The sequence below is a fragment of the Chinchilla lanigera genome, unplaced genomic scaffold, assembly GCF_000276665.1.
Source record: "Chinchilla lanigera isolate Chin_1 unplaced genomic scaffold, ChiLan1.0 scaffold00007, whole genome shotgun sequence".
Taxonomy (NCBI): domain Eukaryota; kingdom Metazoa; phylum Chordata; class Mammalia; order Rodentia; family Chinchillidae; genus Chinchilla; species Chinchilla lanigera.
This window is the reverse complement of record NW_004955408.1, coordinates 11,422,245-11,448,393: the sequence shown is the minus strand read 5'-3', so window position 1 is coordinate 11,448,393 and position 26,149 is coordinate 11,422,245. Positions and strand designations below refer to the sequence as shown.

The following is a 26,149-nucleotide window of genomic DNA, read 5'->3' as shown; positions in this document are numbered from 1 at the left end:
AACTTACACAAGCATGTGATTACCTGGACAGTGTCAAAGTCCAGATTCTTGCCTGACAGTGAGGAAGAAGCTTGGCCGACTGCCCTTCGCACAAGGCGCCGATGCCGTTGCCGCTGGTCCAGGGACCACACTGAGTAGCAAGGTTCTAAGAAGTTGTCCCTGATGCTGTCCTTGTCCTGGTAGGTTCCATGACTCTTTCTCCAGGCCTATGACTTCTCTGACCCTATTGCCCCTGCTGCTGTCAGTGCAGTACTACAATTGTACTCGTTTACGTGTCAATCAGACTGGGAGTTTTGCCTTTTTCAGCTGTGTTTCATCATTGTGCAGGGCGTATGACACATGTATGAAGTATTTGATAATTATATGTTGAATGAATGTTGTTGACTGTCTAGTCTTCACCTATTTGTGGAAGATGAAACCACATGGCCATTTTTACTTAAGCAAAGTTTTGGAGTTAGCCATTTGGGAAATATGGAACCCAAGCCACACACACTATATTTGTTGAAACATACACAGCTTTATTTGCCATAAGGCAGTTTTTTTGACTTGCTGCATTCTACAAAGGATAAGGGATACTTTCATTTGTATTTTGAACGGTAGCAGTGATCGTATACTAATAAATAGTCATCTGATCCACATATAAATACATAGTCACAAAGGATGCAAAATACAAGATATACAAAACGCAACTACAACTAAAACTTTGCATAGAGGAATTCTCTGTGGAAAGGGCATCATTTTCAAAATGTGAGGGGGACAAACAGCAGGCGAGAAGCCCATTTTGTGACACCAAATATTGGGTATGAGGAAGTAACACGGGTTCCGTTAAAGGCATGAATCTGAGCTGAAAAAAGATAATACCATACCAGGGGAATTTTTCTAAACCAAATCACAGAGATCAGTCAATTCTATTGTTTTTCTTCCTGGCTGGCTATCCCAGAAATCACCCCTAGTTAAGGTTTCCAAAAGAGAATGTACAAAATGCTGGAAAGTAAACGGGGATGATTGTGGATAAGTTGAGCAAAATCATCTTCAGAACGATATTTTATCTTAAGGCTCTCTGTCTCACAAGAATTATAGTTAAAAGTTATATATCTGTATCTCAAGCCAGTCAAAATATTGCAGGACTTAGAAAGAGCTGATTGCAACACTAGCGATAATTTTTCTAAGAGCTTTATCTGAACACTCGAGGAAAACCAAGTCTCTCGTGTTATGGAATACCCCTCCCCATGAGGTGTGAAAGATGACAACGCTCAAAGCTAGAATGATAATTAGAGGGCAAAGGTATGCTTCTGCAGTAGAATTTTTAAAGCTGCTTTAAAGCTCATCTATAAATGGCTTTATGCAAACTGACTGTTGAGCTGGGAAGATTAAAGTTAATTAACTGAGTGACTCCAAAGTCATTAACTGTGATCAAGGTGAAGGTGAAAAGAGTGAAGGTCCTGTTCCAAGTTGGAGGGCTGCACTGCTCACCTTCGTGGTCTGTGCACAAGCAAGATTACTCACTGATGGTGATACATTGATTTGTCTTGGTGGTCAATGAGAGGTCTTTCTCCTCTGTAATGTCGATCTCCTTTGCAATTCTCTTCATTCTCAGCAGGAGGCAGTGTTGAATAAGATTAAAAAATCTGCACTCCGGCAAGACTGATTTGGACAAGAATCCCAGCTCTGTACTTCCCAGTTCCGTCATTTCGGGCAGGTAACATGGCTTTTTAAGGACTCAGTTACACAATGTGGAAAATGGGGATAACAGATAATAATACTATCTCCAGGGGTTGGTATCAAAACTTGGTGAACTGAGATCCTGTAGGAATATCTTGTAGCCCAGCGTACATTCGCTTTGCCTATACAAGTGCTCAGTCAACATCAGACGTACTCGAACGTCTTGGAAGTATCCCAATCGGTGCTTGACTCAGTTCCCATCCAGACAGTCTGAGGAAGAACAAACTCCTAATTCCTCGCCTAGAAGTTTGGGAGCCTTGAAGTCTTGACCTTAACGCTGCTAACCCTGAAGGCCTAAGCAACCTTCAATTTCTCTGCAGGGCCACCCAGCACAATGCTGCCCTCTGTTGGCGTGGGTGGGATAGTGCAGACAAGGGGCTGGCTGCCAAAGGCGTTAAAGATGAGGGTTCAGAAGTAGCTATTCCCTCCTCGTTCTGCACAGATGAGGAGGCATTGTCACTTGAGTGGCTTGGTATAAAATGGGAGAGTTGGAGTGGTAAGAATTGAAGGCCTGCTTGGTACTCGTTGGTTTTCCACTCTTAGAAACTCTCCTATTCTTGTCTGGACGTCAAATACCCAGTGGTCCAACTAAGGGATGCTGATGGTTCACCCCAATGCATCCAATGGCACTCACCATGCTGCATGAAGGACAGAGACGGCAGCGGGCTCAGAAAACCTCAGAAAGCTGCCTCTCAGCACATCCGGCCTTTGGTGTGAGAAGGTGCTCACTTAGCTCAGCAGGGGCAGGAAGCTGTGGCTGACAAAGGTGCAGCTACAGAACACTCTTCCTGGCCTTAATCAACTCACTGGTTTTCTTAGAAGAAGGGCCATGCTTATATACTGGGATATTACATCTGGTCAAATAAAAAGTCCCTTGAGCCATCAACTTGAGATCCAGGCTTAAAATACTAATAAAAATAAGAACCTGGAGTCTTCATCTGTCTCTCGCTATCACCAAGAAGTGCAAGAAATGTTTCCTGAAAGCTGTCAGACCGAAGCTTGTGCACTCTGTGACAGGAGGCCAGCAGGGTGCGGGGACGTCACTGCGGTGCTGGCCTGGTCCTCAGCTCCATGGCTGAGCCGCCTGCCTCTGGGAAGTCCTGGGCTGGTGTGACAGCTTTTAATGCTCCGTGGAAGGAGGACATTCTTCCTCCACTCAGGAGGTTCAGTCCGTGGTCTGGCAGTGAGTCTCTACTAAAGTCCTGACTCTGCGATTTCAGCCAGTTGTCCAAATAGTCTGGAGAAGGGTGGCCGGTCTTCTGGTCTCTGGAGATGAAGAGAGAGAGCTCTGTGAGTTCCTTGTACTTATCTATCATAGCTGAATCCGAAGCAAACCACATCAATAACAGTGTCCTCTGCTAATTTTAAAATACACCTCTATCGGTTTGAATGGAGGCACTATGCCCTCATTGTTAACACCAGGTTTTCTGCAATCAGACAGCTTGATTTTAAACCTCAAAAACTTTACTTCTCTTAGCTGGATGACAGGTTACTCAACCTATTTGAGCCTGTGTTTGTCATCTGGAAAAAGGAAATGCAATTATAAAGCCTACCTCATGAAATTGTTCTGAGAATTAAATAAATCATGTGTAGTAATGCATCATAAAATTAGTGTTAGATAATACCAAAAAAGAGAAATACTTAGGTGTAAGTCTCAAAAAATGTCACAAGATCCTTATGAGGAAAACTATAAAAATTTTAATGAAAGAAATCAAAGAAGACCTAAATAAATATAAAGATATTTCAAGTTCATGCACAGGAAGTTGATAGTTATGATGGCAATTCTTCAAAACTTGATCAACACAGTTCCAGTCAAAATCCCAGAAAGTTATTTATGGGTACTGACAAAACTGATTCTAAAATTTATATGTGAGGCAAAAGATTCAAAGAGCCAATATGATCGTGACAAAAAAAAAAGCTGGAGGACTGACACTATCTGATTTCAGGCCTTACTGTGAAGCTACAGTAATCACGTCAGTGTGGTATTGGTGAAAAGAATAAACAAATAGATCAATGGAACAGACTAGAAAGGCCAGAAATAGATCCACAGAAATCTAGCAAACCAACCCCTGATAAAGGAACAAAGAAGAAAAGAAAGTCTTTTTGACAAACCCGTGTTAGAATAATTGGACATCCGTATCAAAATAGTGATTCTAGCAAAACACATTGCACCTTTCACAAAAACTCATTCAAAAGTGGATAACAGAATGAAATCTAAGATACAAAACTACGCAACTTCCATTAAGTAGCATAGGAAACAATCCGGTGCCTTTAGGTTTTGCAAGGAGTTTTTAGGTGCAATGCCAAAAGCACAGTGCATGAAAGCAAAAGGTTGATGTTGAACATTGTTAAATTAAAAACTGCTCTGAGAAAGACACCGCTGAGAGAATGAAAAGATAAATTATACACTAGATGAAAATATTTGCAAAACATATAATAAAGAACTTGTATACAAACATATACGAAGAATTCTTAAAACTCAACAATAAGGAAACAAACATCTTGGTTGAAAAATGGGCCAAACAACTGAATAGACGTTTCACCAAGAAGACGCACAGAGGGCAAATACGCATGTGAAAGGATGCACGACATCACTCGTCACTAGGGAGATGCAAATTAAAACCAGAAGGAAGAACCACTACATGGCTCTGAAAATGACTGGTGACAACACACAAAGTAATGACATGGATAAAATGGAATAGCTACCATGGAAGACAGCCTGGAGCTAAACACAGCTTTACCATGTGATCCACAAGCACACTCCCAGGTATTTACCGAACTGAGTTGAAAATTTATGACCGTAAATAGATCCACATACATGGATCCATCTACATATAAATGTTTATAGCAGCTTTATTTATAATTGCTGAAAACTGAAAGCAACCAAGATTTCTTTTCGCTGCTAAATGGAAAGAAACAGTGATGTAGCTATACAGTTGAATATTATTCAGCAATATGAAGGAGCTGTCAGACCAAGAAAAGACATGACGCCACCTTAAATTCGTATTACTAAATGTGAGAGGCCAGCCTAGAAGGGCTATGCACTGTATCATTCCTACATGTGACATTCTGGAAAAGCCAAAGTATGGGGACAAATCAGTGGTGGCCAGGAGTTTGGTCATGGAAGAATTGCCCAGGAGAAATTTAGGACAGAGAATTCTACATGATACTATATGGTTCTATCATGTAGAATTCACATTCTATATGATACTATGATGGTGGATACCTGGCATTAAGCATTTGTCAAAACCCACGGAACTTTGCAGCACCAAGAGTGAACCTTAAGGTAAACTGTGGACCTTAGTTAGCAATAATGTAGCAGTAGAGGTTGGTTAATTGTTACAAATGTACCATACTCAGGCAAAATGTTAATTAGAGAAAACTACTGGGGAGAAGAATATACAAGAATTCTCTGCACTCTTAGTTCAGTTTTCTGTAAACTGGAAACTTCTTAAAAAATAAAGTCTATTGATTAGAACAGAGTTTCAAGAGAAAAATATATGCAATACCAGTTATTGGCTATTACAGTGTTATTTAATCCTGATGAAGTGACCAAGATTTGTTTTTGTAAGGCTCCAACCAGCCCTGACTCTCCCAGCCCCCCTCTTGCTTGACCGAGAAGCATGACTCTCTGCAGGGAATTCAGCTCAGCACTGAGGCTGTCATCAGCAAACACAGGATGTTGTGGAGGAGATAAGATAGGACAAAACATTCTGCAGGTCCTGGGGACACTTGGAAACATCTGGAGACACTTGAGAACTTACGCTGGACACTTCAAGGACTCTGCCCACTGAGGTACAAGACCGCCAGAGAACTTTGACCACAGATGTTTATTAGGATCTTCCTGCCTTACGTTCCCTGCCTTCTCTGCATCCCTATAATAGGGATACATTTCTCTTTGTTCGGGGCAGACAGTATTATCCCGTTCTCTGCCTGCCTGCACCCAGGCACAATAAATTCCACGCCATGTTGCCTTTACATAGCCTGGTGGCCTTTGCTGGTCCCCTCCTCCTGCCGTATGTTACATACATTATAGCTTTGTGCTCTTGTTTATATCTTTACTGTTTGTTCCTGGTTATAAAAGCTCTACGAATTTACAGATGATACATTATTTACTTATCTTAAAAACAGAAAAAAGAAGGTTCACAAGGTCCTGAGTTCAATTCCTGATACAAAAAAGAAAGAAAGAAAGAAAAGAAAAGGAAAAAAAAAAAAAAAAGAAAAAAGAGGTTCAGAGAAGTGTCCAAGATAAAGATGTGGTAAAGCTGGACAAAATCTAAATGTTCTCCTTGTATCTACTTTTAAAAAAATTCTGCCTTGTTGCCTTTCAATGATCTAAATTTTCATTGACTCTACTTCAGCAACTTTCCACTTCTGGCAACAATTCACAGCTTTCTAGTTTATCAGAAATATCTAAGACGTGTGCTGCTGTGGTGAAGGCCCAGCCTGAAATTCAAGCACAGGGTAACTGAGCTGTCTGTGGGAAGACAGAGCAATTACAAATTGTGAGTGATTAAAGATTAATATGACCTTTAAGCCATTTTAATAGTCTCATAGCACAAGTGAATTTCTGTTCCCCTAATTCATATACTCTAATGGTTCTACGATGTTATAGATTTTCTTTCAGAAAATTGAGGTCCAAGGCTGGAGATGTAGCTTAGAGGTAGAGCACTTGCCTACTATGTGCAAGGTTCTGGTTTCAATCCCCAGCACCATAAAAAAAAAAAAATAAATAAAAAATGGAGGTCTGACCCCATTTTTGTCTTTGAAACTATGCTTATGGCTTGTGTTATATAACAAATCAAATTATAATTAAGGTTGCTGTTACCTCTGTTAGGGAAAGGAAATCTATCTAGTTAATAGACTGGAAAAAAAGTGATAGTGAGGACATGAAACAAGGAAACTCATAGACTGTTGGTAAGAATGTGAATTAAGTTAATCATGATGGAGGACGGAACAGAAGTTCTTCAGAAACTAAAATTAGAACTACAATATGTCCCAGGAATCCTCCTTTGGGGAACATATCCACAGAATTTAAATCAGCATATCAAAGAGGCTACCTGCACGCCTTTGTCTGTTGGAGCACAATTCACTACAGGTAAGATATGGAACCAGCTTAGGTGCCCATCAACAGATGAAAGGGTAAAAACTTGTGGTATATATGCACCATGGAATACGAGTCATCCATAAAAAGGGATATCCTATCATTTGCAGCAGAATAGGTGGAAATGGAAGACTATATTAAGTACAATAAGTCAGACACCAAATAACCAAATACTGCATGTTCTTTCTCATCCACAGATGCTACCTAGTCAGGCTGAATGTAGAACAGTGATTACTAGTGGCTGCAGAGGGTGGAGGGAGTTGGGTTGTATGAGACCCAAAACATGGATGAAGGAGTAAGTTCCTCATTCTAGTGCACAGGGGGGTGATTAGTTCACAATATTTACTATATAGTTAATGAATAATTAGAAGAGAAGAGCCTAAAGGTTCTAACTATATGGTAATGATAAGGGGATAGAAATGTTAATTACCTTGATTTGATCAGTTCACATTATGTACATGTATTAAAATATCAAACTGTATGCTATAAATATTTATAATTGCTATGGGGTAATCAAAAAATGTTTTTTGTCGTTTTGAGACAAGGTCTCTCTGTGCAGTTCAGGCTGGTCTTGAGCTCACTTTGTAGCGCAGGCTGGTCTCAAACTCACAACGATCCTCCTGCCTCAGCCTCCTCAGTGCTGGGAATACAGGTGTCTGCCACCACACCCGGCAGTTAATCAAAATTTAAGGAGATATATGCTAAAAATCCTGACTCCAACATTACGCATTGTATGAATCATTACATGTATTGAATTATCTCACTGTACCCCACAAATATGTACAATTAAAATAGCAATTTAAACATTTTAAAAAGACTCTCAAATTCATATTCCTACTGATCTATTTGATTCATCCCTGCCGCCCCACCCTTCTAAAAGGGTTCCTTTCTCTGGGAAAGGAGGCAACCCTGCAACTGTGTATTATAACTCCGGGGAAACCACTGTCTACTGACCTCCTTCCAGCAGTGATTCATGATTTGGTAGATGTGAGCGGACGCAAGTCGAGGCTTATACAACCGAAATCCGGTACTGATGTCTTCCACCACCTCCGAGTTGCTTCGGTTTTCGTACGGGATCTTGCCTTCACTGAAGACTTCCCACATCAGCACTCCTACAAGCAAGGACAGACAGGAGACAGCTAACAGCGGTGTCCCCAGACGGCGAATAAGCCCACCTCCCTCCAGAAACCGCAGGCTCGCTGGCAGGAGAAATCAAGTCCTTTGCTCCAGACCTATAGAATTATTGTACCAAGCACAGTCGAGGCTTTGTAGGCGTGTTCTATTTCTTTTCTGTTATTTTCTTTCTCTTTGTTTTGTAAAATTTTTGAGGAACTAAACATTTCCCAACCTCCCTAGGAGCAAAGCATTCTCAAGCCCAGCCCTTTGTTACACTTAACGAAAAGGCCACAGCTAAAAGTCTGAGAGGGGGAAACTCAAATGCGTACACAAGATATACATGGGTGGCGTGTGACACAACAGGAGCTGGTGAGCGCTGGAGAAAACCAGAGATCAGAACTTTTGACTTCAGGGGATGGCTGGGATTTGGCTGCCAGCCAAAGTATGACAGGGAAATCGGGGCTCAGGATTATCTTATTTTCTGATTTTTTTTTTTTTTAAAGAAGCCAGATCTTGACAGTTAAAACTGAGAACTCGGCATAGGAGAGCCTGTCTCAAAAAAAAAAAAAAGGAAGTTGATTTGAGTTTTAAAACTACACTGAAACTAAACTGAAAATCCAAACAAACTTTTTGAGTCTTGACTTGACATCACAAAAATGGAAAATTCCACAGCATGAGAACTTTGTTTCTGCACAAAATTATGAACAAACGTTGTATAAATTTACCTTCGGGCTATGCACATAAGGCGTATATGCAGCAAATGAATTTGTGTTTAGATGTGGTCATACCTTCACAGGATCTCATTAGGTGTGTAAATATTTCAAAATCTGGAATCTAAAACATTTGTTTGGTTGCAAGAATTTCAGGTAAAGAAACTCAACCTGTATGACACACTTTGTAGACCCAGCAAAATATATCTCTGGTTTTCCATTCATTGCCTCTGATTTAATCCCTTTTATTCTTTTACCCTCAACAGGAGGCCACAGCCAGCGTTACTTTTTATCTGTGCTTATATTCATAGGTCAGCAGAGCACATGAGCTAACCCGGGGTTTTCCAAGTTATAATCCCCCAAACAGCTGCTTAAAATTCATCTCAGAAACTTGTTCAAGGAGCAGAGTCCTGAGCCTCAGGCAAGGCTCCCTGGATCCTAATTTCTGGGGGCTCTTCAGAGACACCTCAGGAGTTGACCACTCAAAGCCCGACTGTAAAGAAGACTGTTTAGTGCCCCGAGATGCCCGGATGTTCAGCCAGGTTCACTTTGAAGGTGGAACGCTGCTGAAGCATGGCATGAAAAAAGTGTTTTCATACAAAACCTTCTCGTGCATAGATGGGGAAATTGAGCAAAGCTCAAAGAAGTTCCTTGATTTGCTCAAATATCAAAGTTAACTAGGACCAAAAGAAAAAAAGGCACTTTTTGACCAAGTCCAGTGGGCTGAGGCAGGCGGGCAGCTCTGAGTCCTCCCAGGTCTCTTGCCAGCTTGGTTTTCCCAAACTTCTCTTCGCTGACCCATTTCAGCTCTGCACCCAGCCATCACGCTCATTTCTGGACGGTTTTCAAATAACACAGGTTAGGCAGGGATGATTTGCGCCCAACCCTTCAATTAAAAAATGTAGCAGAAAATTCCCAGGCTGACACCCTGTAGCCGAATAAGCCCCATTCAGCGTCAGAGGGTGCCCATGCCAGTGTGGCCATTGTTCCAGGCGTCCCTTTGTGGGGTGCTGGCTTGGTGCGTGTGACCCTCTTCATCACCGATGGGGAGAGGACTGAGAGGCCCTGACTCTCCTAGTCATGTGCACTGGGAGAGGACAGCCAGCGAGGATGCTGTCGGTTGCTTCCAAGTGCATCCTATGGCTTAAACCTCGCTAACAAACTAGCAGCCAAACATGGTGAAGAGGGGTTGTTCTAAGGAATGGGTCAGAAAGATTCATAAATAACAAACCTCTTGCCTCTTGGAAATGGACATTCTAAAGTGCTGAAGACTTTTAAACTAGTTCTTTTCCTAAGATGTTTAATTAGCCACCTTCTCCCCCCTGGTTTCTTTCATTAGTATCCCTTTTTAAACCCTCCATAGAGAAGGGCAAGCTCAGTCTATAATTTCTTCCACAGTATAAACCTTCTTGTAACCCCAATAAAAGAGGCTATCCGGTGTATCTTTGCGCCTGCCTTGTGTTGTGGCTCATATGAAAAATGCCCCCTGGAGCCTCAGGTGCTCACAGGCGGGGCTTTCGGAGGAGGCCCGGACATGAGGGCGACGCTGCTGCCTTGCTGTTTGGAAGAAGCAAGTCGCTGGAGGTGTGGCTTAGGAGCGTCTGACTCCCTCCCAGCTCATCCCTTCTCTCAGCCTCTGGGTATCCTAGAGTGAACAGACCCCTCCGCTGTGCCCACTCTGCCCTGACCCAGCATTACCCTCTCCTCCTTGAAGCTGAGGTGTCTGGTCTTGGGTCTCAGGGACAAGAAAGCGACTCAGATTTCTTGAGTGTGCAGGGACTGTGACTTAGGCAGCAAGGCGAATCCGGCAAGAGCTCTGAGTGCGTCCCATCACATGGGATGAATACCTCCTGTCATTCTTTCCTCCCTTCATTCATGTCATCTGTACTTTTTAGAAATTTTAACCCCGAATGCATTGCTTTCTGTTCTCTCACCAAGTCCGTGTCCCCTGGGCTTTGGCCACAGCATGCTTTTGTACTTGCCGACTGCTGACACTGCTCCCTGGCTCTCTGAATGGTGACAGCCCCCTCATTCCTCACATTTCTGCTCAGAAGCTCCCTCCTCAGACAACACGACCTAGAGCAGACTCTTCCTCCATCCCAGCTACCCTCTACCCCGTCACTGTCTTAGGAACAGTACTGCTAACCCCTGCCTGACTACACCGCAGGTCTGTTAGCTTATTTATGCAGTTGTTACCTGCCTTTTCCCTCCCCGCAAACTGAGCTCCAAGAGGACAAAGGTCTTTTACAACCTATGCACTTCTGAGTCTCAGCACCTAGATTCACCTCTGGCAATAGTAGATGCTCAATAAATTGCTATTGTGTGAATAAAATAGTTAGTGAGGGTTGAGCACAGAAACATAAACATAATGTTGGACCAAAAAACTCCTTGCCTTCCAGGCATTGACGTTCAAATGTCCACACTCCTGCAGCTTTTGACCTCATGACAATCAGAGGCCTCCCTAGGGACGGAAGACAAACTCCTGGGTCCTTAAGCTGTTACCCACTAAAAGCATGATGTGTGTGTATGTGTGTGTGTGTGTGTGTGTGTGTGTGTGTGTGTTCCTGGGGCATAGAGTGACTTTAAAAGTTTTTTCTGAACATTGTGACTCACTTGGGCCTACAGATGCTTAACAGGTAACTAAAAATAGAACAAAACTGACCTCACTTTGTAACATCAAATCCTTCCTGACTCTGCCTGTCGTTAGTCATTTAGAGAACGCTCGTCTGAAAGTTGGTGAAACAGCATTTATCAGGCCTAACTTACTTAGTCTGTCTCCTCCCTCCTTGAGACCCTGGCTACCGAGATAAGATAATTATAGGGTCATTCAGCTCTACGCAGAAATCCTCATTCCCCTAAACCTGGGGTCACCTTGGATTCCAGCAGAGCCTCACATGACTGAGACTGCTTCAAGCAGAGTCAGGAAGAACTGATGAGTCATAAGGGTTCTTCCCGAGCTACAAAACCAGGACAGAGGTGACGACCAACAGGACCCCAGTCCACCACGGCACCCCACAAAACTGGCCTCTGTTATTTCATGAGTGTGTAGTCTGATCCACCTCAGTGGACCTGTACCCCTTCCAGTTTCTTAACGTGAAGCCCTTTTTCTATTTTGTCTTACTTTTCTTTGCTGGAGACTGGTTTCATGTTTGTCAGAGCTGTGTACCCCTTTGTGTCCTCTTTTCAGTTTAAAGCTTTCCTTGTAAATTTGTGCTGAATGCTTTGGGTTTAATTTCATTATCACTGAAGTGAAGATCCACGCTAGCCACTGACACTACCAGAATACTATTTCCACTTTTCATTTCTCTCCCAACTTAAAATCTCTGGGAATAAATACAATCCGAAGGGTTCCTATGTACATTTCGGGGCTGTCCCCACACAGACTCTCAAGGGGATGTCCTCTCCCCACGAAGACCAGGGTAAGTGGCCCCATATGACAAAGGAAGGGGCAGACCACAGTCAGGCACGCGGGGGCGGGGCCAGCAGGTTACCCACCGAATGACCACACGTCTGACTTGCTGCTGTAGCGGCTGAAAGAGAACACTTCGGGGGACGCCCACTTCACGGGGAACTTGGTGCCTGTGGAACTGGTGTACTGATCGTCAAGGACGAACCTGGGGACGGCAGGGGAGGAGAAGGTCAGAGCGTCCGGGGGCCCGGGTCCCATCGCTGAGACTTGGGACACCACGTTCCTGTGTTACCTTGTCATCCCGAAGTCTGACACCTTGATGACTTGGTTTTCTCCCACCAAGCAATTTCGGGCAGCCTGGAGAGGAGAAGAAGAGAGAAAGGCGAACTATGGGCGGATGTCGGTGACGAGGGACCCTCCCAGCACCAGGGCCTTGGCTTTGTGTGTGCTGCCGTGCGAGGGCATGGAGGGGCTTTGCAAACACTAACTGAGCTTCCCCAGCGCCTGCTAGGAGGAAGTGCAAAGTGGAATGGGAGTGTGTGAGACCTCTGTTAGGACAAGTAGGTTTATCTTCATTCCTGGACCCTAATTAGAGGATGGATCCAGGTGTTGTCTACTCAGGGCTATGCTTGAACACAACCTGATGCGATAGAAATGCTGACACCATGGGCAACAGGGAGAAACGGATTCCCATTAGATTAATCTAAACTATTTTGAGGTGGCTCGACCTCTTAGAATTACTCCTGTGCAGGGAGTACCTGCCCCCTAATTAGCACACAGAGGTTGGGTTGGAAGGGACTTCGGGGACAGAAGACTCCAGGGAGCGGCACAGCCGCACATGTGCAAGAGCCTGGAAGTCACATGGGGTCCACAGGGACCCTCCTGAGCTCAAGCACCGGGCTCTGACAGGTCTCTGTAAACCCTGAGAAAAATTGGGCTTTTTCATTTCCTTCTTTTACCAGGAGGAAAGTGAGGCTCAGAAAGGCTAAGGAGGAGTGGCTGTTAAGGCCATTTTGGAAGAATGCAAACCAAGACTCAGGGTCTAAGTGGGAGGAAGGGTGGGGTGAGAGCTCAGATCTGAGTGCTCACGGAGCGTTCTCCTGCCAGGACCTCCCGAAGTGGGTGGAGAAAGGAGCAGCTAAGAAGGGCAGAGAGGTAGCGTGTGGTTTGTTTTTGTGAATGCATCCTCAGTCCTGGTAGTTCTGGTTTCAGGGTGATGTGCCCCTTCCTCCTCCTCCCGCAGTGGTCACGCGCATGTACCAGATCTCTGTGGATGACACACGCTTTTTCCAGGTAGGCCATGCCCTCACACACGTCCAGGCACATGCCCAGCAGGGTCTCTGCCGCAAAGAGCCCCCGCTGGTTGCGCAGGTAATCTGACAGGCAGCCGTGTTCCATGAACTCAAACACCAGGCAAATGGGGGCCTGCTCCAGACACACGCCATAGAGCTGGACCAGCTTGGGGTGAGAGAGTTTCCTGGAGGAAAAAGGCAAGGAGAGATGGGCCAAACCCAGTCTTTTAAAAGTATTGAATATTTTACAGCACTGAACAGCTCAATGTCACTTTGTCCAATGCAGGCTTTTGAAAAGAGAATCCACCCCCTCATGCAAACAGTGATGTCATTGCAGTCAAGGCCTGAAGATGGCAGGGAATCAGCTAGTTTGCAAGACAGACAAAGGCAGTGCAGCTGGTGTGTCACAGATCAGGGGGAGAGGAGTAGAAGACGAAGCTGGAAGGTGAGCAGGGGCCGACCGCAGCAGGCCTCCGAAACCAGAGTGAGGAGGATCACTGTTCTCTGTGCAACAGAAGCTGCTGCTGGGTTGAGTAGGGAGGCGCGCTGTGTGAGACTAGAGTGACACATAAATAATGCAGCAGCAAGCACCCTCCCCAGGTGTCCGCAGAGCCTTGTGCCCACTCACATCATGACTTCGGCCTCCTCTATGAAGTCCTCTTCAGACATAGCCCCCTCCTGAATGGTTTTGATAGCCACCTTGTCCTTGTTGAGCCAGTAGCCAAGGTGTACCAAGCCAAACTGCCCACTGCCGATCTCCTGCACAAAAGTGAGCTCTGAGGGATGGATGACCCATTTTCCTAGAAGAGAGAGTATTACAGAGCAAGCAAGTAATAAGTTATAGGGTACCATAAAATGACAGCCTTCTCTAGAATTTTAGCCTATAGTTAGCGTAACTCAAAGATGGCAAATGGTGTAAATCCTAAATTTGGAACTATCACACATAATTATCTTTTCTCCCAAAACAGTAACATGGAATATGCATTTATGTGTGTGTGTGGCAGTAACATGGAAAGGAGAGGGATGACATTAATCAAGATATGAGAGAAACTAAATGAAAAGATTATTGCAAGGTTCCAATCATTTTCTGTACCTGGCTATAAGTTTTTATTGTTACTTTTCACATAGAACAAATCGCATTTGAGTTTGTCATTCATCCATTCATTCACTCATTCATTCATTCATCCATCCATCCATTGGAATCATCCGCTGTACACACAGAACTCTGCTAGGCTTAGCAGGAGTGGCAGTTAACGAGGTAGATTCAGAAAGGACTGTATAGAGGCACAAGCTAGGGAGCACAGGGCCTCACACATGGCTGGTTCTCAATAAATATTTGATAAACAAATGAAAGGATGTGACCTCAATTTTACCAGTGACAACGTGGGTGACCAGATAATCTCTGAGATCTCACCTAGCAGGGGCACTTGAAGATTCTGTAGTGACTCTTATTTTCGTAAGGATGATACAGATGCTGTATCCTTTCCCAATGTTTGGTCTAATAGCAGAAATAGCCAGATTTCTCCCCTTGGGGCACACTCTTAAGAGCATACTGTATGGAGTCTCTGCTGTGTGCCCAGCACGCTGCTGGGTAGGGAGGAAATGCTTCCCTCTGACTACCTGAGTCAAAATCACCCAGGGCACTTGTTTAAAATGCAGACTCCACTGTCAGGGTTTGAGCTTTGGTAAGTGCTGGGCAGTGTCCTGGAGTCAACATTTTTAATCAGTGTTCCAAGAGGCACACTGGTGCTCACTCAAGTTTGAGAACCACCAACCTATGATAAGACATGCTGTGCTTGTTTAAGGGATGTAAACTCAAATGCCTTTAGGTTCCAGGCAGATAATTCCAAATGAGTGAAGAAGTTCCACAGGACAAGAGGGCACTGGAGGGTCTGCTTCGTTGGAGATTCACACTTTGCCAAAGACATTTTAAATTTTGTATTCTTTTGCATTGCTGGAAATCCATGCTCTCTCACATTGATCTACATCCCTGGTTCTCAAAAACTTTTAATACTCTGCTCTGCAAAAAACTCTGGATGCTGCTGGGTCATAGCCATTGCAAAATGCCCAACAAACTAGGTAATAAAAAAGTTCTAGAAAATACACAGAAATAAAGTGCTAAGGCATTGCTGTCTAATACGGTTGCCTTGTTCAAAGTAGGTACTTAATAAACACTACATTGACAAACTCTTCCTTAAAACCAAAAGATATTGATTTGGTCTACATGCTCATACAAACCACTTTCCAGAGGCTGAAAATATTCATCAGAACGCCTTACCTATATATACAGTATACCTGTCTTAATGATCATTTGGGGTCTGAGAACAGTTAGGCTTGTGGCAAATCCACTTCCAATTTATCTGTCACTTTCACAGATTCGAGTCTGAGCTCAAATGCCTCACATTTTTTTGTTGTGTTGCTCACCGTATCTCAGCCCTGCAGTTACCGGGGCTTTCTGCCGCCAGGAACAAACTGGATACCGGAGTCGCGTGACCAGGCCTGGGTTGATTGAAAAGCCAAAGGCGATGGTTAGGGCCTTACTGTAGGAACTGTCCAAAGTAAATTACCAGGAAAAAAATCTGATGTAAAAGCTACTTTTAGTCTGGAAAACAAATCCCCACGTCTATTCACTGATGTTATGTTCTGCTTGGCAGATTCCTATGCAGAGGCAGGGAGGCGGTGAAAGTCATTTCCTCCTATGCAGAGGCAGGGAGGCGGTGAAAGTCATTTCCACAGTGCAGAGTGCTCATGGGAGATGACTTAGATCACCCAGCATTCGGCATCCCTTTCTGTTTGCATATCTACTTATTGTTTATGGCCAGTTTGTCTGGCATGAAGAAACCAACTGGAGCTTTGTCTTTTCTTTCTAAGTTCCCTGCAAGGGTCCCCCTTTGGCTTTGCCTTTTAGAACTCACCTCCTCCATTGTGTTGGTGATAATTGATGAGGAGAGGGATGGAGTCAAACACATACTTTTCAGCCACATAGTATCGCTTGGGGTTGTCGTTTGTTTCCTTGATGTGATAATGCTTTATACAGGGGCTGTTCTCACTTTAAACAAATGAAACACAGTGATTATTCGGAAAAATACTGAGACATAAAACATCTACCGCTGTCAGATTTGGATTGTCTTTGTTTTGTAACCTCCCACGGCATGGCAGATAGACAGTAATCTTGACGGGCTGGTTGCTGGTCCATCCCTGCCGTGTTCAGAAGTTTTCCGACGCTGCACCTGGGCCAGCGTGGCAGCAGTGCAGTGGTGGATGGGTGGCATAGTTTCCACAGCCACAGAACGGGGAAATGGCATGGTCTACACTGCCTGGTCATCTTCCCCGCAGGATTTAGCTAATTTCAGCAGTCTGTTGAGGAATCCTCTCCAGGCCCTTCACACTCACTTAACTTTGAGCAGAACAGTTAGCATAGTAGGCTGGCTCCTGTTCTCGGGAAGAACTGCTTGCACGGCCAGCCCTTGGCTGGTGCTGGGAACGGGGATTTCGGAGAGGCTGTTACCATTCTTGGTAAGGGCGGCTGGCTGTTATGAAACGGTGTCACTATGGTTTGTGCTGAACCTGAGTTTCCCTTGAGTGAGTCTGGAACTTTGGGAGGTGCTAGGCAGATGCTGTGTACTTCACCAGTCTCCAGGAAAAGCCCCGGGGAGTGAGTCTCTAGTGAGTCCCCTAGTGGGCAATACCTCACGAGCGTTGTCAGAACTCCTTGTGGGAGGAATTAAGCATGTCCTGTGTGACGCTGCTGGGATAGTATCTGAGGAGCTTGCATTTGGTTTCCTATGGACTTTGCCCCACGTGCCTCTTCCTTTTGTCGAGTTTTCTTTGTATTCCTTCGCTGAAATAATCTTAGTGAATGTTATTCTGTGCGTGAGGGGTCATCCTCGTGAATTACTAGAGCTGCAGGTGATGTGGGGGACCCCAACACAGAACTGAGCTCTCACTCTCTCTCCACCAAGTCTTACAGGTTTCAGGTCACTCTCCTCCCCTGTCCCCTGGCTGTGACAGAGCTGCAAACCCCCCCATGACATTTACTGTGTTCTGTCCCTCCCAGAGGCAGTGGCTTTGCTCCTTACCACCTGTCTAACCCCTGCCTTCCTCCAGGTCCTGCTTATGTCCTCCGCCTTCTGACAAACGTTCCCTAAGGACACCTAGGAAATTATTCTTTTCCTCTTTTTTCTTACTACACTCTGGACTTGCCAAATTGTTTCATTATTGCTAATGAGCTTCCAGAGCCAGATAGGCCCTTAGACACCATTTTACAGGAAGAAAGTGAGTGCCACCGGTGAGGGTCTTGTGATTTGCCAGGCTGGCGCATGAAGGGGGCACAGCTGCTCCAGCTGCACTGGTGCAGGGAGGCACCAGCAGCTCTTTGAACTCTTGAGCTCTTGGTTTCTTCTGTGAGAGGTGAGTAGGGTAATACCTGCTCCCAGTGGTTCTTAGGATTGCAAACTGTAAAGTTCTTGGCACATAATAAGCAATCAATAGAGTTTTATTAGTACAGCCAGAACTAGAATCTATCCATTTTCACTTCCAATTGGAAATATCATTTTATTCCTTTATACATTGAATGAAATGATATTCTCATCAAATGCAGGGCTAAATACTTTGTTTCTTTAGAGTTCTGCTATTAGGCATGCCAATGGGGAAGAGGACCTGGATGGCATCCAGCCCTGGCTCTGTCTCTTTCTAACTGTCTTCATTCTGTCCTGAATCTCTGTAGCCTCGACCTTCTCAGACCATACCATTTCTGGTGGGCTTCTACCTTCTGCACTGTTTGACTTTGCTCTGTGTAACCCACCCCATCCCCACCCTAGTAGCGTCTCCCTTTCTACTCTGCTGAGCCAGCACCATACCTTACAATGGCCTTGGTGAAAACAGATACAGTGTATGTTCCTGGGGTCCTGGAATCTCGGACCATGAAGGCTCCTTCTTTGCCCTGGGTTGGTTAGAAAGAAAGGAAGGTTAGAGATTTCCCACGCACCCAGCTCCACTTTTTTCTTGTGGAAGGAGGAAGTACTGCTTGGTGTAGTTCAGTAATGGTGGCTACCATTTCATTCATTCATTCCACAGCTGTTTCTTGAGATCCTACAGGGGCCAAGTTCTAGGGCTTATACTAGCCATGAGTGAGAACAGACAGACACAAGTCCTGTCCTCTTAGAGCTCATCATGTACTAAACTCTGCAGATATTTCCCAAAACACTGTAGCCTGGACATTATCTTCATCCATTTCCAAGGAGGACACAGAGTTCCAGAGAGCTTAAGTGGCTTTTCCACCACCCGACACTAGTAAGAGGCAGAGTTGGGATTTGAACTCTGGCATGTGAGCAAAGCCCATGACCCCACTATTGCTCCATGATGCCTCCGATCAACAGATTTGGAAACCACTTCTCCATTCCCTACAGAGGCACAAAACTTCTTTTCCTGGAAGCATCACCAGTTCCTTAATGGAAATATAATTTCAGACCCTTTCCAGAGTGCTAACCTTGCTGCAGGGGAGGAGGACAGATATTAAGCTCCTGGCTTCATAAGGGAGCTGGGAGAAGGGAGTGCCCTGAGAATGTACCTCTCATAGTCCTGACAATTTTGCTAGCTCTGACAATATACCTAGGCAAATGGCTATGCCAACTTACTCATTCCTGGTGGGAACTGAAAAATCTGAGCTCTCTTTTAAGTACTGCATACATAATGCACTGTTCCTACCCAGCTACAAGTCTGCCCTGGTAACATTTGTGAAGCCTATTATTTACTTCATATAGACATCCTGAGAGCCCTAAGTGAAGGTCAGAGTTAGACAGGAGTCTCATGTGGTGGGCTGAGACTCCTCAGACTTTGGTATACTCTTAAAGTATACAGAACTAGATACTATGTAGAACAAGACAAAACCATCTATCTTCTGGTCCCAAAGGTGGGCAAGTACATACATACACACACGAGCACACACACACACATACACACACACAAATACATGTAGAAAGTCATAGTAATTGTTTGAAATGTAGGCTCATAGCTTTTAAAAGAACCTTATAAAGATGATATATGCCAGGGTTCTCCCAGCCTCAGCCCAGTAGTCCTTTGTCATGGGAGGTGGGCTCATCCAGTGCACTAGGTGGTTGGCAGCATTCCTAGCCTCTACTTTCTGCACACCAAATGTCCTGTAGAAAACAAAACTCACTCCTGGTTGAGAACCACTGATCTGATTCAGCTCCTTAAACCCATATGTCCCAAACCATTCATTTTCACAATCATCTGAAGACTCAAAAACACAAAATAAGACAATGTAGCAGAACATGCTCCCCACCCCAAGCCTATGCACCAAGAATCTCCACCATGGGGACCCTGGTTCCTGGACATTTTGAAAACATGCCATATGATCTCATGGATTTCTGGGTTTGGTAGCTGCTGATTTAACTGCTGACTTAACTGAACAAAAACCCATCTTTGTAACAGTCCTAATCAGTAGTCTCTGTCTCTTCAAACTGATGATTAGGAAGCTCATCCTCATCCGGAGTCACACTTGCTTCCTATAACATGGCTGTAACCCTGTAGGGGATGGAAGTGACAGATGCTTTGCTCTTACATCATTGTATGTTCTTGCCAAACCTATAATTTATTACACAAACTTTGGGTTTGAGAACTAAACAGACTCTTGAAATCCCTGAATGCCTCTTAGATCCCTTGGAAATTCAGGACTCTATTTTGGAACCGGAAGTTCAGATTTGATCTCTGTTCTGCACCTGCGGCCTTCCTTTTCTAGGTAGAGAGCTCAGGCTGTCCTCTCCTGCTGCTGCCTGAGTGCAGAGCAAGAATCCAGCAAAACAAGAAAGTGACTACATTGCTTTCTCTAAGATGACCTGAAGCAGTCCTTTCGCTTTTGTACACATCAAGGATACCTTAAGTATTTCCTATATCATGTCTTTTAAACTCAGGAGACTGAGTTATAAGTCTTTGGAAAACACTAATGCAATCTTTTGCACATTGCTGAGCTTCTTGTGGATTTATCATCCACAGGGGATGATGTGTGTGGGATCTTGGGCATTGTAAAGAAAAGGAAACCCAACCAGATTCTTATTTTTTCCTGTTTCAGATATGAATATTAACTGTTTACCCACAAAATATTAAGAATGCTTTTAACTTTTGCTTACAAATCATTCTTTTAAATATTGATTTTTTAAGAGTTAGGTTTTCCCCCTTTGGGATCAGCAATTTACTTGATTTCTGATCTATGGGGACATCAAAACCCCCAGGTTAAGTTCTCTTGGTGTTAAAAATAGTTTCTGAAGCACAAGCTACATACAAGAAATTCCCCCCCATTTTAAGTCTAGAATTCAATAATTATTTAGTAAATTTACAGAGATGTATGACCACCACCATAATCTAAATGTAGAACACTTCCACCTCCCCTGAAAGAAATCTCTGTCCCATTTGCACTCCTGCCACACTAACGTGCATTGGCATGTTAGAATAACATGCCAGCATCAACATGTTAATCCAACATGACAGTATAGGTCTGCTCATTCTCAATATTTCATGCAAACAGTATTACACAATGTGTAGTCTTTATGGTGGGCTTCTTTTACTTAGTTCATCTAAATCATAGCACACAGCAGTACTTCACTGCCTCTTATGGCAGAATGCCGTCCCACTGTCCAGATCTACCACATTTCTTTATCTACTGATCAGCTGATAGGCATTAAGTTATCTTTGAAGAACACATAGCTGTTGTGGGTGACATTTGGTGATAGCACCAGGAAACTCTGGTTTGAACCAAGGGAACCAAGGCTTCTGATGAAAGTGTAGCACGCACTTTCCCACATGTGCTTTACTGCCCACTTCCTTCAAGGAACGCAGAGATAGTTACAGCCACCAAGACACCGGACCTCAGAGCTCAGCACGCCTATGACTGCTACCCTTGGGGGCACTTGTGCGATGCAGCCGCAGAAGACCATCACTCCCTTGGGACACACCGAAGGTCTCACTTTACCTTTTGCTACTTAATCCAGAAAAATAAAGAGGCAACAACAGGAAAAATAATGCAAAGGAGGTGATGTACCATCCCTGGTGGGATAGAAAAGTAGAAAGCAATTCATATATTTCTTTATTACTATGACTTCATTAACTGGTGTGTGTGTGTTTGAAGAAGCATCCCTGTGTTAGTCCTGACTATGCTAATGACCTGCTTTCTGAGCTTATTCCCCATTATCTGCCTTTAAATGAAGGACAAGGACCAGATGCTTTCTCATGGGAATTTTAACTCTAACATTGTGAATTCCAGATGGCTCCTGATTAAATATATGAACATCAGTTTCCTCACCTGTAAAATGACCTTTGTAAGGCTGCTGGGAAAATTAAGTAGAGTATGTAGAACAGTTCCTGGAATATAATCCCAGAATAAGGCTATTAGGATTATTATTAGACATTATTATTGCATGCTGCAGTAGACCATCTGCTGGGAGCACGAACTCCATTGTCTGTCAGCACCTGAGTCATGCTGGCTGTGTTAGGAATATATTTTTTTTCTTTCTATCCATACAACTCAAAAGTGACCTTATGGAAAATATTCTTCACAAAGGGTAAGCTGTGGTGGAAAGATGGACTGATGATTGTGGCCTTGTCCAACTGCAATTGGCAGTGTGCTTCCAGAGTGTCTCTGATGTACAGCCAGCTTTCATTCTGAGAGGGAGCGGGGGATCCTTTCTCATCTTAAAATACACTACTGTTAACTCAATGGCGCATTTCTGATGATGTTTTAGAACCACAGAAATACTATAAATCGATGCTTCAGGTAAGGCTCCTGTCTAAGGTGTGGGTCACCTGGTGTGTGAGATGCTCAAAGTGTACTAAGTGATTTACTGAGCACCTACTCACTAGGAACTGTACCTCTACCTAGATGGAATTAAGTCAGGAGAGAAAATCAGAAGAGCCATGGCACAGTAAGAGCAGAGCCACTGGAGAAGTAATAACATTGCCCCAAGAGGTTCCAAGGTGAGAGAAACAACAGCTCATGACGAGGGACTGGGAAGGCATGGGAGGCTTCTTGGGGGAGGCAGCAGTGACAGAGCACAAGCCCGAAGGAGGACAGATGTCTCAGAGTCCCCTGAGCTGGAGAACAGGGACCAGAGCCCACTACAACCTCACTTCACCACGCTCTCGGTCTTCCTGTGCATCTCTCCTTTCATGCTGATATCCTTGGGTAAGGTGAGGCCTGCTGTTCATACTGCATGGCTTTAGAGAAACAATGCTGATAAAAAGTAAGAGAAAGCAAGCGCTGTATTTCGTCCGGACACACAGTCCAACCACACAGAATCTGCCTCTGGAGCTAGCAGAGAAGTGGGCACGGCAGAGGAGCCTCCATAGCTTCCAGACTGAAGACCTCTGCAGCTACGATGCTATGATCATGGCCTCTCCAGGTCTCTTCTCTAATGGTTGCTGGTCCAGAACCCTTCCGGAATATTTGTCCCCAAACACGAAAACTGTTGTTAATCTAGTATGCCAACCCACCACATTGCATAAGCCACAGTATGGCTGAAAAACCACCATTTATTTTCAGTCCACAGACAGGTTGAGGAGACTTACAGACTCCAGCAGAAGTTTTTCAGCCTTGTCTCGACTGATGCTTTTATTGTACCACCTGAAAGCAGGAAACAGTCATGTGTCAATGGTATTTTTAAAAGTTTTATTAAAAAAATAATGCCGGAGAAATCATCTATTCACTTTCTGTTTCTATCAGTGGTTTCTAACTCAGAAGCAAAGTCATAATCCATTTCTAGGTAGTAAAATGTTCACTTGGAAGGGCACAAAATAAAACACATTTAGCAAAATACTGATAATGGCTGAAGCTGGATTTGGGAGCATTGATCATATTATTTTCTGGTTTTGTGCACGTTGGAGATTTTCCATGACAGAGTTTTACAAAACATTTAGTTTCCTCTCTATTTCATAAGTCAGTGGGTGGTTATAAGTAGAAAAGTGTTCGCACAGCTATAAAAAGCTAATACCAGTTTGAAAGTTTAGCAACTATCCTTTTAAAACAACTGCCATATTTGTCTCTTTAGGGTTGGTCTTCCAGATCTTTTGCAAAGTAATTGCATTATTTTTATAATTTTGTTATCTGATGAACATAACTAAAAGTTCATCTTGCTCTTTCCCTGCCCCAAACTTAGAATGCCCAAGATATTTCTTGGAGAAATTCTGGTTCTTTTCAGTGGGGAGTGTTAGTTAGAATTTAGGATGTGAGTAGTATGTGTAAACACTGCAGCGGTGGTATCATTGCTCCCAGCTCCCTGTGGACTCTGCACTAGAACATATGCATACACGGTAGGTCTTTTGTACTCTACATTCGAATTTCATTAAACATTCCATAGCTGCATTAAAATCATGCCTCTTTGAGCTATCCTCCTAAATGATAGCTTACGAATGAACACTTTCCTTGGTCTAAACAGACATTTAATGTCTCCTTGGTTGTATGTTGTCCTAGTATTGGAACTATCACAGTAAGCTAAGTTTTACATCAGTTTATGTCTGAGTCAGTGTTCTTAGTTTTTTTTCCTCCGAGTAAACCCAATATGTCTGGAGTTCCCAAAAGAATCTTTTCTTTTTACTACGATCTTTTCAGGTACCTGAGAATCATTCCTTTGATAAAAGGGGAGGGTAGTATATCCAACCTCCTCATTTTTCTTTCACTGTTTAGTGGGTCAGATAATAGCAGCGAAAGAAGTATGACAAGAAAAGAAACCATCTGGTATTTTTATAGTCAACCATAACTTTCTTAAGCAAGGGAGGATTCCTTAGTACTATATATTTTTTTTACAAAAGATAAATAAAGTATCTTACTCATAGGTTTCCAGGTTATTTGGAGATTTCTCTACCAGATAACTGCTTGGTACATACCCTTCATGCCTGTTAAAAAGGAAATTAGTGTTTAGACTAATATAGAACCAATTTGTACATCTTCATTTTGTAGGCTTAATCCACCAAAAGTCAGTTCCAGACGAAGAAATCTCAGATTATTTGGAGTTTGTGATAAGATGTATTTTAAAGTTTTAGAGGAAGAGAATTTAATAAAAGTAACAAAAGCTTGTTATCTTTTAAAAGCGATAGATTTCACTACTAAAATATAATAAATAACAAATGTCCATTTGACTTTAAAAAGCTCTGATGCTGCCTGCCTTTATTGTGAAATTTCCTCTACTGGAAAAAAATTATATTCAGATTCTATTTTTTAAAATGAAACACTTTTTGTGTGTGATAATCAGTATTTTTTTTCCACTTTAGTGCCATCATTTTATAGTCAGGAAACCAAAGTAATTAAAGTAATAACTTTCTAACCACAGCTCCTGAAAGATTGTCCCATTTGGTATTATAAGCTTTTTAATTCAAGGACTCTTTAATTGAGCTTCTTTAGTTATATGAACAAGAGAACAAAAGAATAAAGTCAGATTGTATTTGGGGGTACAGAGGCAATTTAGATTAGGAATTAATACTTGCGCACAAAAGTAAGCAGGAATTAGTAAGAATATCAATGTTTTTCACATTTATGAATAGCTTTACAGTTTTCCAAGCACTTTCACAGTCACGCGGTGTGAAAGTAGAATCCTTTCATTTTCTGAGCATCTAGCCCTTACCTAAAAATCAAGGGACCTAAACTATTTTCAAAACAAGCATGGCTAATCAATCATGGCACAATTTCTTGGAGGGTTGAGCATCTAGGTTCAGAATCGTCCTCAACATAGTACTCAGGGCTAAGTGATGGGAATCAACTTGTGAAATTTACCAGTCCTGTTTCTTTTCTGGAATTTCTCTTAGTTCTGTCTCTCTGTCTCTCTCTCTCTCTTTTTGGCTACACCGTATACTTACAATTATATTAATAGAACAAGCAATAGTTTGTATTGAATACAATAAACTGGTTTTAATATGCCACCCTCAGTTGGGGAATTTATACAAAAGATAATCCTCATCAGCTGTGTGTGGATGTATAGAATTTACAAAGACGTTCATTTCCCATTCTTTCACTGATTCTTTTCAAGGCTGTGAGACGGGAAAAGCTGATATCATCTGCATTTTACAGATAAGGAAATGAGTTCCCAGAAAGACAGCAACTTGACCACAGTCACCTATGAGAAGAGTCCTGATGCTAAAGTCCAAGTCCTATCTCTCCCTGTTCATGAGCTTTCCCATAGCCACGCTATTATAACGCACACCAAGGAAGTTCCGGACAGGCTGGCCCATTGGGGCTCCTCTTTCCCGCCCTTTGAAGTGCAGATGGAGACTTTCCTTGGGCCAATGACTGAAGAGTGAACTGTCACTGGGGGAAGAAAGACCTAGAAGCGTTCCTGGCACTTTAGGGGTGCTAAATGTCAGGTGGTTGAGCTGATGCATTTCTGAGTAAGTTCTTGGTGTTTGTAGACCAGGGGAGTCTTGAATCTTGATTGCCCCCACCAGTCAGCTGGAAAGGGAAAGGGAAGTTCCCAATGAGAGAGCTTTGAGGTCTGCTCTTAGCTAGTAAGCCACTTGTCTTTCAGTGCGCCATTCTCTGTCTAATTGTATTTTACCCACCTGGCCTCTCCTGCCCCTGTCCCTACTTAAAGAGCAGATATCCCGAGATTGTAAATTTTAGTGGATTTTAAAAGCCAAGCCTTAATCTTAAAAATATTTATGTGCCTCTTTTTTTTCTAATGCATCAGATTTCTCTCTCTCCCTGCCTTCCTTCCTTTATCTGATTAATAATAGAGTGGGCACATCCCTAACTCTTTGGGGGCAATGTAAGTTTGGCAAGCTTTTTGAAGAAATTATT

General features: G+C 43.3%; 1 protein-coding gene across 1 annotated transcript in view; it reads right to left on the bottom strand.

Annotated features, from left to right (window-relative positions):
• Positions 1-497: 497 nt before the first annotated feature.
• Positions 498-26,149, bottom strand: part of Itk (IL2-inducible T-cell kinase) — a 60,302-nt gene continuing 34,650 nt past the window's right edge. The window contains exons 7-17 of the mRNA XM_005376228.2: positions 24,190-24,255; positions 22,933-22,987; positions 18,213-18,295; positions 16,269-16,402; positions 15,778-15,852; positions 13,982-14,153; positions 13,322-13,538; positions 12,354-12,418; positions 12,148-12,266; positions 7,781-7,938; positions 498-2,988 (exon numbers count right to left, since the gene is read on the bottom strand). Coding sequence (XP_005376285.1) covers positions 2,917-2,988; positions 7,781-7,938; positions 12,148-12,266; positions 12,354-12,418; positions 13,322-13,538; positions 13,982-14,153; positions 15,778-15,852; positions 16,269-16,402; positions 18,213-18,295; positions 22,933-22,987; positions 24,190-24,255 — 1,216 coding nt within the window. The 3' untranslated portion in view covers positions 498-2,916. The remainder of the gene's footprint in view (positions 2,989-7,780; positions 7,939-12,147; positions 12,267-12,353; positions 12,419-13,321; positions 13,539-13,981; positions 14,154-15,777; positions 15,853-16,268; positions 16,403-18,212; positions 18,296-22,932; positions 22,988-24,189; positions 24,256-26,149) is intronic.